This window comes from Sarcophilus harrisii, chromosome 5 (genome assembly GCF_902635505.1).
Source record: "Sarcophilus harrisii chromosome 5, mSarHar1.11, whole genome shotgun sequence".
Classification (NCBI taxonomy): domain Eukaryota; kingdom Metazoa; phylum Chordata; class Mammalia; order Dasyuromorphia; family Dasyuridae; genus Sarcophilus; species Sarcophilus harrisii.
In genome coordinates this window covers 272,690,006-272,702,267 of record NC_045430.1, presented here as the reverse complement: position 1 = coordinate 272,702,267, position 12,262 = coordinate 272,690,006, and the positions used below count along the sequence as shown (strand labels likewise).

Genomic DNA, 12,262 nt, shown 5'->3' with positions numbered 1-12,262 from the left:
ATTTCACAAACATGATCCTTCCTGTGGGATCTTCCACCAGCCTTGGGAGGTGAATGCAGAAGGAAGCTCTGCAGGGATGCCGACCGCCATGATGGGTGGACGGATGGACGGATGGGAGGCCACAGGCTGGACCCATCAAATGGAAGCCCGCTCCCATGTAGAGTTTGGACAGGAAGCACAGCATCCCATTCATTCTCCACTCTGCAGACCACCCCGAGACGTGGTCACTGAGGGGCGCCATATTTTCAGAGGGACATTGACAAACTGAGACACAGCTCGAAGAAGACAACCAGGATGATGAAGTGACACAAGATTTTACCACATGAGCTATGGCTAATGTACCTGGGGATGTGGAGATTGCAAAAGGGAAGATTTAGTAAGAAACACAATGGATGCTTTCCAATACCTGAAAATCTGCCATGTGAAAAAGAGATTAGTCTTATTCCCTGGAGCATGACAGGCCCAAACTGAAATCCATCACTGGCCAGCCTGGAGGAAAGACCTAGGCTCAATTTAAGAAACAACTTTCTCACAATTAGACTTATCTGAAAACAGAATGGGAGCCAAAAGCCTCGGGGTCCCCCAGCACTGAAGGCAGAGCCCTGGCTTCCCCTGAACATGTATCAGGGACGCTGCAGAGCAGCGTTAGCTCAGGCTAAAAGCAAGGTCCCGGACTTCTGTGATGCTCAGAGTCCAGCGCTCTTTGATATGATTCTTTCAAAAATATTCACTGGAGAGTATATGGGGCCATCCCGAGCCGACTTATCACAGGCTGTTGGAGCTGAAAACTGGAGAGCAGATCAAAGAACAAACACCAACACAGAACACTGAGCGTAATGCTATAAATAATGAGGAGACCAAGAGAAATCCCTCTGTCGGCAAACAGATAATCTCTTCTCTAATCAGAGAGATGGGGCAGCCATGAGTCACCCAAATCCAAAATACAGACCTAGAGGCTGCACAATGTAAAGCACTAGCCTTGGGGTGGGAGCATCTGAATTAAAATCCTGCCGCAGACATGTAGTGGCTGGGTGATGGGCAAGTCACTTCCCCTATTTCCTCCTCTGTAACATGAGGATAACCACAGTGCTTACCTCCTGGGGTTATTATGGGGGATCAGACGAGGTAAGGAGCACTCTAGTTCACACAGCAAACTTTAAAGCATCCTGTAGAGGCTATGACTTTCTCCCAGAGCAGGATGGAGAAGCTGATCAGCCGTACTGCATGACCAGGAGAAGCAACGAGGGGAGGACAAGAGAAAGAAAGCTTGGGGAGGAACCCATCCGAGCAAGCCCCTTGTGCCGGACACCCCATTAAGATGAAAGCTCCTTGAGGGCAAGAACTGACTTTCCGTTTGTAGCCCTCAGCAGAGTACCTGGCACACAGCAAGCACTTAATCAGTGCTTGTTGTCTCGGCAGAGAAGATGTGCCAAGGAAGGTGACAATTCTGAGGCAACATAAGCTCTTGGAGTGTCTGAGACAGGCGGAGATACCAAAGGTGGAGAAAGTCAAGCAAGGAACTGACCCTTCACTATCCAAGAAGTTCCGGAGAGAAGGATCTCCACGTTCACCCCGGGAGGCTCTGAGGAAGCCAGATGAAGCAGGACAGAAACAGCCCCAGAAAGAGCTCAGGGTCCCATTGGACTGATCTTGGGGAAGCTACTGATTCCAGGGACCTTGCTGACCCTGTTGATCCTGGAGACCCTGCTGACCCTGGGGAATCTTACCCTGCAACTCTGAATCTTTTAGTTCCCTTCTACTGACAGTCCAAAATCATTCCGGGGAACTCTGAAGAAGGGACAAGTTTGGGTCTTATTTAGGATTCTCATTAGACAAATAAAAAAGGAAATAGAAACAATTTGTCATCTAGAGATTATATTAAAATCAAGGACGAACCAGCCACCAGTCCTTGGCCAGGCAACTGGCGGGTGCCGTGTGCACAAAACCCTGGGCCTGAATCAGGAAGAGTTTGTGTGCAGCCTCCAACTCTTACTAGCTGAGTGATCTTGGGCAAGTCTCATTCTCAAATTCCTCACCTATAAAATGGGAATGATAACAAGAACATTGGCCTTCCAGGAGTATTGTGAGGACCTAATTGATAATAATAATAATAATAATAAAGCATTTAATATAGTGCCTGGCACATAATTAAGGGCTATATAAACATTATTATTACTATTATTAATAAATGTTTAATTGGGCTGAAGAATAAAATAGACCATAACTGCAGAAGATAAATAAAATAAAGCAGACTATTTTGGCAGACAAGCCTATTTAAAAGAGGGAAATGGCAACAGATGTAAAGAGTTACAAAGTAATAATATGAGAAGAAAATACTGATGTCCAGGGTCTGACTTGGGTCTATACTGACAAACAAAGACGAGATCTACCCACGATCCACTAGTGGTCAGGCCACACACTCAAATGGCTTTCATCTTTTTTACTAAAATTATGCAAAGGTTAAGTCTCGATTATACATGGCAGGGGAACTTAGTTATATAGAACCCTGGAGGTTGTAAACACTGAGGAAATGAGTGTAGCGGGGGGAGTTTAAATGGCAGTGAAAGAAAGGGAGATCTTTGATTTAATATATCACCCACAAAACCCCCTCAACCCTAGACCTATTTAATGAAGGGAAAAAACCTTCCAAAGGAAATTGTGGAAACCTCATCACTGGAAACATTAAAAACCAGATGGTCCGGGGCAGCAAGAGACGGTCACAAGAGACCAATCCTTTAGGAGGTGGAGGCCGTGATGAGAGGGCTGAGGACGCTTTCTGCCTCTCTCCTTTGGTGGGGCAAGGTTTCCTGCACTCCTAAACCTGCCATCCCCACAACGAAGTGGTCAGCCAACCCACGAGGAACGGGCGCTTGCTTCCTCGCCGCTGGAGGTCTCTGCTCTCAGGGAGCTTGCTGTCCAGGGACAGAGCCAGGCCACATCCACGTTAGGAGGAGGCTAACAACCATGGCAGCCTGGCTCAAGTGAGCAGCGGGACAGGGACCCGGGAGTTCAGAAGAGGAAGTGATGGCTCCAGACTGAGGGAGCTGGCGAGAATTTGTTGCCTGGCACAGAGGTTCTGGAGGGGGTTTGCCCGCACTGAGGTTCTGGAGGGGGTTTGCCTGTGAGGGGGAGAGGTTCGGGTTGAGAAAAGAAAGCCTTCTAGAAGGCAGAAATGGGCTGAGCCGCACCCAGACAGCAGCAGACCCAAAGGCCCATGGGCCCGCCAGTTTCTCAGGGCAGAGACAAGGGGAGACCCTGGGGAAGGGGAGGCTGGGAATGTGCAGGAGACCTCAGGGGGCCACTTCTCCCTGGGCATCTGACGTTCCCATTTCAGGGGAATTCAGGGGGCATGCAGGCTCCCCCATCTCACTCCCCTTTCCCTCCGTGTCCTCACCAGCAGCCATCCCAGCCCTTTGTCTGCAAAGAGCAGCAAATTGGCCTCTGACTGGCAAGCCCGGAGCCCAGAGCGCTTGCTGGATTAAGCTCCCTCCACTCTGGATGTCCTCCTTCCCTCCATGTTTGTCCTGCCCCTCCAGAATTTAAGATCCCCAAGCACTGGGCTTGCTTGTTTGCTTTCTTATCTGCAGAATGAACACAGTGCCTGGTACACAGGGAGCATTTAATAAATGCTTTTTCCACAATTCTGACCTTCCTATGATTCCACCCAGCTCCACAGACTGACAACTACTTCCTGTAATTCTAACTGTGGAAGAAAAGTCAGTAACAGCCTAATTAAAATGATGAACAAACACTGGACTAGACTTGGGTTGGAAATGCTCATAACCCAAATAATCGGGGGACTCAGGGACCTGGAAGATCAGGTGTGACATCCGTAGGTGACCAAGGAGCAAGATGGGGGTCTCTGGGATCTCTCTTCTCTCCGGGTTTCCTGGGCCGGGAGAATTAAAGAAGATTTGAGGGCTCTCCTGGTCCATATTCTAACTCTAGCTCTAGCAAGGGGTCAAACTGACGGTGTCTTTAAAACCCATCTCCCTGCAGCAAACAGAAAGTGTTCAGGCCAGCGTGTGGGCATTGGTGCACGTCTGTGCAGGCGTGTGCCCTCCTGGCCGGCACAACTGCTTCACGGCATTCTGGGTCAGAAGCCGCCCGGGAATCTGGATCACTGGGGACTGGGCAGGGGAAAGACCGGGCGGTAATCCTGGACTTTATGTCCTGCCAGAAACGCATCATGAGGCAACTTGCTCCACTCAACTGACTAACCAGCTGGCACGCCAACAGCAAGACTGGAAATGCCGGCGACTCTGAAGGGCCCTAATGTTGAAATGCTCACCCGGAGGCCTTGTGGAAGCCACGGGCACTTCTTAAACTGCATGGCCAGAAGGGCATCCTGGGATAAACCCCAGGGACGCCAGCATGTCCTGGACCCCGGCGTGACTTGGAATGGCGTCAACTCCCACCACTCTGGTGCCTTTGGAGATTGTCACATTAACCTGTGCCATGTGCAGCCCTTCATCAACAAGCCCAGAGCTCATTCTGGGACCTCTAATAGCCTCTCGATTAGTTTTTCATCTGTGCTTGCCGATTTCCTCAAGCTCCCTCTAAATGTAAAGAGGCAGAAACCTCTGTCCATGTGCAACTACACCGGGAAAATCCTGGCAGATGCCTACTCCCTTACATGTCATTTTAGATGCAGATGTTTACACCGACTAAGTGTGAAGTCTGCACAAGCAGGGGACGAGCTGCCCCTCTTGGCTCGGGATGGCGCCTCTGTCATGACAATAAAATGGATTCGCCCTCTTACACCGGAGGCCTCTGTCTCCCTCTTCATCCTGCTCTTCTGCATCCCTCTCACCAGCAGACATTTCAGACTCAATTCCCCTGAAAGCTGCAGATTTTAAAGGCTAATGGGTTATTGCAGTTTTTGTTACTGAGTTGAACCCATTTGGTCTCTGTCTGGAGAATCCATTTTTCGGCATAACTTCCTGCCATTAAAAAAAAAAAAAAGAATTGGCAAGAAGGCGAGAAAGAAGGAGTCAAGCTGAGCCTGATTTCTGCAGCAATTTTCCAGGCATAATATTCCTTCTTTGAGACCCAAATTTCTACCCAAAATAGGCCTCTGCTGTCCTTTTGTGAAATGGTAGTAAGCTTCAAATTCTGGAGTCCAGGCCCAAGCCAAGACTTTCCCAACGACCCACCCAACTGCAAATTTTTGTCAAAGCAGAAGGTCAGCCACCATAATTTAAAAAGAAATGATGATTTGTTACAGCAGTGTCGCAATTTGTGAGGAAGCTTGATGTGCCAATTGCCACATCCTCATTAAGCAATAAGAATAACAAGAAGCACATTCTGCTGAGATATCAAAATGCCTCCTAGGCCTTGGGGCATTTGAGAAAAAAAGCCAGATCCTTCAATGACCTCCAGCCTCCCAACAATTCTGCGAATTTATTTCACTCTCCTCCTCAAGTGAAAAGAAATCTTAGAAATTTTACACTTATTCCTTTATGAAGTTTGTTAATAATTCATAAACAAAAAATTAAAGAGTAAGATGTAGCTTCTGTAATAAAGTTATTCTGAATAAAAAACAATTTCAATGCAACTCTTTACATCTCCATAGAATTAGGAACATATTTTCATCAGATCACTTTTGAAGCTGTTTTCCTCTTTTTAACCCTTGAGACTTAACCCCCACTGCTCTATTTTTACTTTACAAGTGATCAAAAGAATGCGACTGCCACATCAGTTGTGGAAGGTTCTTTTAATTCTTGTCAATCTGCCTAATCCAAATCCAACTTTAATAAAAAAAGCTTAACTAGGAGATTTGCTCACAGTGTGCACACTCGTCAGAAGCTACAAATTCTCCCTGGGAATGAGTGGCAGTTACGGGAAATCCTGAGCACTGAATTCTGTCAGATTGAAGGCAGGCTCGGCATGTGGAAAGAGAAAACAGTCTTTGTGAAAGGTGGATGAAGCACAAGCCACTAGCTATGGTCATGTGAAAAACTGAGAACTGAAATGTTCATACAACAGTGTTACAGTAAGGGATGAGCCTGACTCTTGGGCTGAAAAGGAAGTGGCTTCTTCTTTAACAAAAAGTGAACTTTCTGGTTTGGGGCCCTTGATCAAAACAGAAAAGCTGACCCTTTGACACTGAGGTGGAACTTGGGGGGACAGGACTCAGAAGCACCTTTATCACTGCTCATTCGAGTTCTACCATCTCACTGAGCTGAGCGGAAGCCAGGGATGCTGGGAAGCAAGTAGGACCAGACATCCCCCCCCAGCTGCCTGTCATGGTTTCCTTCCCAGGAGCACTGAGCACCAGGGGCAGCCCGTGAAGTGACTGATCCCCCAGGAAAGACCAAAGTGGAGGGATGTAGGGAGGAACCAATCATGTGGCACAGCCAGGGGGGACAGGAAGGAGCAAAAAGCAGCAGTTTCCAAGGTTTGGGCTAACTTCCCACAAACTCTTCCCTGGGATGGATTCCCTGAGGCCTTTGCTCTTGGAATGCTCTTAGGAAGCTTTGCATTCCATGTCAGACCAGGGGCCGCTCGTGAGAACCAAGGTCATCAGGCCTGATGACCACCTCGGGCGACCATTAGGACGCACCCCTTAAAACACATCATATAAGGAAAAGAAACTGTTTTAAAAATTCAGGAGCAAAAAGCAGCTCTAGTCCAAAGGGTCAAGGCCATTCTAATACATATTATGACAAATTGTTTGAAAGGCATCTAACAGTATAGAAATTCTCCCGTTGGGAGTAAGTTATACCTACAACTCATAAAGAAACACTGTTCGCCATTATGAAGGCAGCTGCAATGTGGTGTTGTTGGTGGCAACTGCACATTTACGGACCCAGCAGCCTCTCACTGTACATCCCAACATTCACTCATCTGAGCTCTTTCAAACTTGTTTTTAACACTAAAAAGCTGGATTACTAATGAAGCCCAAAATAGATCATCTCTGACCATCCAGGCAGAACGGCTGCTTTGGACCAGTGAGACTGTGATCAAATGCCATTTTCCTGAGCTATCTCAAAAAAGACTGGGAGATTCAGAGAACAGCATAAAATAAAACGATACATGCAAGTTTCTCTCTCATTTAAATGTAAGTCCTAATTACTGATATTCCTTGTAAACAGCCAAAGACTAGAATATAAACTGCCAGGCTAAAACTGCAATAATTGCTTGTAAGGCTAGCACACTGTGCCATGACACCGCCTTTCCACCCACTGCACATTTCAGGCAGCTTTCCAAAGTCCACCAACTGTATATTTGCCCTCAGGGCCTCTGCTTCTGTTTTAGCAGACTTGCATACCTGTACAGCAGGTCAGTCTACATTACTGGTATTCAATACTACAAGTTGCAAGCCTTGTATCCCATCTAAAATAAATAATAATGTAAGCAGATTCTTTCTTGAAATCTCTGAGGGCGCTGATTGAGTTCACTGATAGTTTCTCCAAGACAATAACAGCCTAGAAGACCATCCATCAGGCAGAAGCTTGCAACATATGGATTGTGGGCAGAACTTCTGGGCTGATGCAAATTCCACAAAGAATAAAGGAAAAATGATGGGTGAACTGATAGAAAAAACTGTAAAGCAAGTCAATTTTTAATTTAAAAAATCACCCAGCATAGAGAGCATAATGCTAATGAGCCTAAAATCTCAGGACACTGTCTGTCGTTTCTGCTGGGTTTCAGGGCTCCCACCCCCGGCCCTGAAGCTTGGCACAGTCTCAGGACAGTTGCTCTAAAAGTTTTTCCCTTTACTATTCAGAACTCACCAGACTGTCCTGAAGTCATCGGGGAAATGATGCAGGATGTGCAAATTAGGAAATTATTTTAGATGCAGATGAACCTCAACATGACACAAGAAATACCTGGAAGTACTTCGTAAATTTCGTCATAGCTCAGCTGGCCATTTGCTGGGGGACTTGTGGTTGTGGGCGCGGAATCGACATCATCATATAATTCTCTTCTCTCATCGTCATCCTCAGGAATGACATCAGATTCCAGGTCTGCAAAGCATAATTTCACCAAGTGTGTCTTTAAAGAAAGCAATTTTTTTAAAAAATGACTTTCCCCCACATAGTTCTGGTCCTGAAACTTGTTTATAAAGTATCACAGCTCTGTTATGATAGCTAGTTGTCCAAAAAACGAATTTAAGTTCAAATTTAAATTTAATTCAAGTACTAACAGACATTATTTAAATTTAAATGTTACTCAAAAGAGGGACAACTCTTTTGACACGTAGACAAACTTACCTAGAGGATAATGAAACATACATAAAACATTGTAGGCCTAAAAGCAGCCATCAATTAAGAAAACGTTAAAGCTCAAACTTACCTAACATTTAATACCAACAATTAACCAAAATCCCTAAGCCCTATATTGGACAATTCTAGGAGCCCAGACAAAATAAGCCACTTTCAAAAACTGCAAACAAATGAGCCCCACATTAAACAATATGGAAAATGAACACATCCACAAAAATTGCAAAGGGCTCTATTCATATCTTTCTTTGCTCCTTCTCACAGAGGTCTCTGTGTGTTAATATAAACATTCACACGTGGAAACCAAAAGTCACTCTGTGACTGTTAAGCGTTAAGGAATGTAGCAGTTAAGTATTAAGGAATATCTTCAACTGCTTAATCAATGGCTCTTACCTTGTAATACAAATTTCAGCTGGTGAACCCATTCCTCAGCATCTCGGGGAGTGGCCGCTGTGAACTGAGGAAGAAAACAACGGGCAAGTCACCTCTGGAGTGGAAGTGACAGCCAATTCTCGTCCTTTCTTTGTGGGACCATTAGTAATTCTTTTCATGTCTAGTGGTACTTTCCTTGCAAGGATGCGCCTTATAATGTACAGTTAATTTTGACAAATTTACGTAATTGAAGCAGCGGATGATGGATTTGAAACTCTGATCAGCAGCTGGCAGCTGTGCAGAAAAAACCTGCTTCTCTTCATCAATGTCAAAGCCAGGAGTGATGAGCAAAATTTGCCCTTGACAATTAGAAGACACCCATGAATTTCTTTAGACTGCTGGGTACAGTTTTCTTAAAAATGGTCTTGTCAGATACCAACACACTAGCTGACAACTTAATTAACTGGCTTTCAACTGCAATCTCAGATATTTAAAACTTATTAAACTTACATACCATATTGATGTCTAACTGATAGATCTGGGGATTGCAGAGCTGATAGGTTCTTTTACCTTGGATTTTCCTCCAGTGCCCTTAAATAATATGATCTATATTAACACAGAGATTTTTGATAACTGTATTCCTACTACTATAGAATTCTTTAAAAAGAAAATCACACAGGCCCATTAAAATAGAGTAGAAAAATGTTAACATTGACGAGATAGATAATATACTGGCTTGTTCTTATTCAAAAAAGATACCATTTGAACCGATTCTGGATTTTTTAAAATAAATTTCTTATGATGTGAATGTTCCGTGTGAGCAAACTGGTGCTTTTTTCACTACCATGTCTGAGAGAGCTGTTTTACTAAAATGTTAATATCTCTATAAATGAAATCAGTGCATTTTTATCTACCTAATTTCAAGGCGACATAAAAAGCCCAACCTGATAGATGCGTTTATCAGGAGCAGAGATTTCAAAACAGCAATCCTTCTTTGCATCCTTCCTCAGGGTATTATTCATTTTGACATTGTATCCATCTACAGCAAATTCACCTTTCTGTTGTTTGTCTGTGGAAGATAAAACCAAAGTTACAACTTCATTTACAGTACTGACTAGCAATGCCCGATGGACTCTTTTTGATTCAGATTTGTGTATCCAGTTCAAATACACATTAATTTTTTTTTCTGCTTGTGCCTTTTAAAAAATACAATGATTACATGTTGAGGGTTGGAGAACCAGTTTCATTTCTTAATTGGGAAAGTATTTGGGGTGGGGTTTTTTTTGTTTGTTTTTCAAAGATATCTTAGGGAGTCCCAAGAGAGAGGTCTGCAGATGGTGGTCTTACTTAGTCAGAATTGTGTGATGTGACACTTGTATCTGGGGAAAGCCAAGAACTGGAACTTGGAACTTGCTAGACAAGCTCACTATAAATCAGTGTCTCTTTCAGGTTCAGTGAAGCCAGTGGGAAAACCTGTCTAGTTGGAAACTTCCTGAATTTTTTCATTCTTTCTCTCTCTCTCCCCTCGGAAAAATGATCTAAACTGCCTCCTTTCTCCACCTTTTAGAGTGAACGATCATTATGGCCCCAAAGCTTTAGTTCACTGCCTAAATGGTCAATTTTTATAAATGTAATCAGAGGGAGAATTTTGTTTAAAAAATATCAGCTGAAGAGACCAGATGGAAATTCCTGGTTTTAATCTTTTTTTCTTATTATAATAACTTTTTATTGACAGAACACATGCCAGGGTAATTTTTTACAACATTATCCCTTGCACTCCTTGGTTTTAATCTTAAGTAGCTAAAGTTATTATTTATTCTTTAAAGATCCATTCGCTTTAGAGGAAAATTTAAAACAACACTGTTTTTACAACATCAAAATAACATTACAGTGAACGAATACAAAATCATGAGGAATCTTTCCTTTTGTCTCCAAGGGGACAGTGGGTAGTACCTGATGTCCACTACTAAAAAATAAGGAGGAACAGGGGAAGTCGGCCAGCCTCTGGATTTGTCAAGTCCCCCAAGACCTTCTAATAAATTCATTGTTTAAGTTTAAACAAACCACAAGCTCTTAGGAACTCAGCTTAGCTACCTTCCAAACTATAAGCAAGACCAGCTTGATGATAAATATGCAAGGAGAATATTTGTGGGAACATTAAGATAACAGACACAACTCTGCTGACAACTTTAATAGTGAAATACAGGCATCCACCACTTTACTGGGAACATGCAATTTTTAAAAAAGGAATTTTCTCAAAGTGATATCATTTATTAGTCTGCTGCACAGAACTCATGCAAATGTATCCTACTGAGTAACTAATTCCAGCTGGCCACTTGGGGACACTGAGGGATGAAAGGGGTTAGGGAGAAATGGCAAAGTAAGAATAGCACCTCACGTTTTCCTTCCCTTTATTCCAACAATGTGGCAGAAGGGGAGAAGGGAACGACATTTTACAATAATAAATCTATCTACAGATAAGTCCCAAAGAATTTGCTAGCTTCCTCCATGGTATCTTTCTATTTGGGATAGACAGATACCATCCTAACCAAGCCACAGTCAATCTATCTTGATTCTTTGGGATAACGAGAAGTCATTTGATGTTTGTTTGTTTGTTTGCTTGATTTTTTGCTGAGGCAATTGGGGTTCAGTGACTTGTCCAGGGTCACACAGTTAAGAAGTGTTAAGTGTCTGAGGTCAGATTTAAACTCAGGTCCTCCTGACTTCAGGGCTGGTGCTCTACCCACTGCACCACCTGGCTGCCCCAAAGTCATTTGATATTAATGGATGTTAGGATAAATGAGATTTGTCATATTTTAAATGTGAAAAATTTTAAATTAATTCTCTTTGTAGGCACTTTTCCAAAATGCAGTTTATTCTTAACTGTCATCAGTTAAAGAAAAAATAATTTGGCTGCCTTAATTAGTCAAAAGTCCCACAGTTCTGTAGGTCATACAAACTGGGCCAAAGATGAGATTTTATGTCCTTGTACTGAAGACACCCCCATACTTCAGTTTCATACCCCCATTCACATCAGCATCACTCTTGATTCTGCCCCTCCCTTCGATGCCCTAAATCCTATCTGTTGTCCAGTTTTATGAATCCATCCCCTTTCTACCATATCCATTGTGCCATCTACTCTTCCCAAATAATGTGAGCTCCCCCACTCTGCTACCTCAACAACCAATTACTGGAATCTTGCTCCATTCAAAAGCAGGAAAATACATATTTCTCTAGGTACCACCAATGTATTCTATTCCTATTCCCCAATCTCTAAAAATGCATGACTTCCATGAAGGCAATAGCTGTCAGAATGAAAAAACAAATGAAAAATTAGAATAAAAAAAAGATTTTTTTTTTACTACAGAGACAGATATAGGAGGAAGGAGGGACAGAGAAAAAGAAAGAAAGAGGTGGGGGGGAGAGGGAGGGTGGGAAAGAGGAGAATGGAAGGAACGAGGAGGGAGGGAGAAAGGGAGAGACAGTGTCTGAGTGTGTGTGTGAGTGTGAGTGTGTGTGTGTGTATGTGTGAGTGAGTATGTGTGTGTGTGTGAGTGAGTGTGTGCAGCTGAAGGAGGGGCAGCCTTAGAAGGACCTCAGCCCCAACACTCAGCCAATCATTTGACTTCTCCAACAACTCTTAGACTATAAGCTACTTGAGG

At 43.7% G+C, this 12,262-nt stretch overlaps 1 protein-coding gene across 4 annotated transcripts in view; it reads right to left on the bottom strand.

Annotated features, from left to right (window-relative positions):
• The window catches only part of SKAP2 (src kinase associated phosphoprotein 2), a 151,053-nt gene that overhangs the window by 46,056 nt on the left and 92,735 nt on the right, over positions 1-12,262 (bottom strand). For all 4 annotated transcript variants that reach the window (XM_031940535.1, XM_031940534.1, XM_031940533.1 and 1 more), the window contains exons 7-9: positions 9,545-9,669; positions 8,622-8,685; positions 7,836-7,973 (exon numbers count right to left, since the gene is read on the bottom strand). In XM_031940535.1, coding sequence (XP_031796395.1) covers positions 7,836-7,973; positions 8,622-8,685; positions 9,545-9,622 — 280 coding nt within the window. In that variant the 5' untranslated portion in view covers positions 9,623-9,669. The remainder of the gene's footprint in view (positions 1-7,835; positions 7,974-8,621; positions 8,686-9,544; positions 9,670-12,262) is intronic.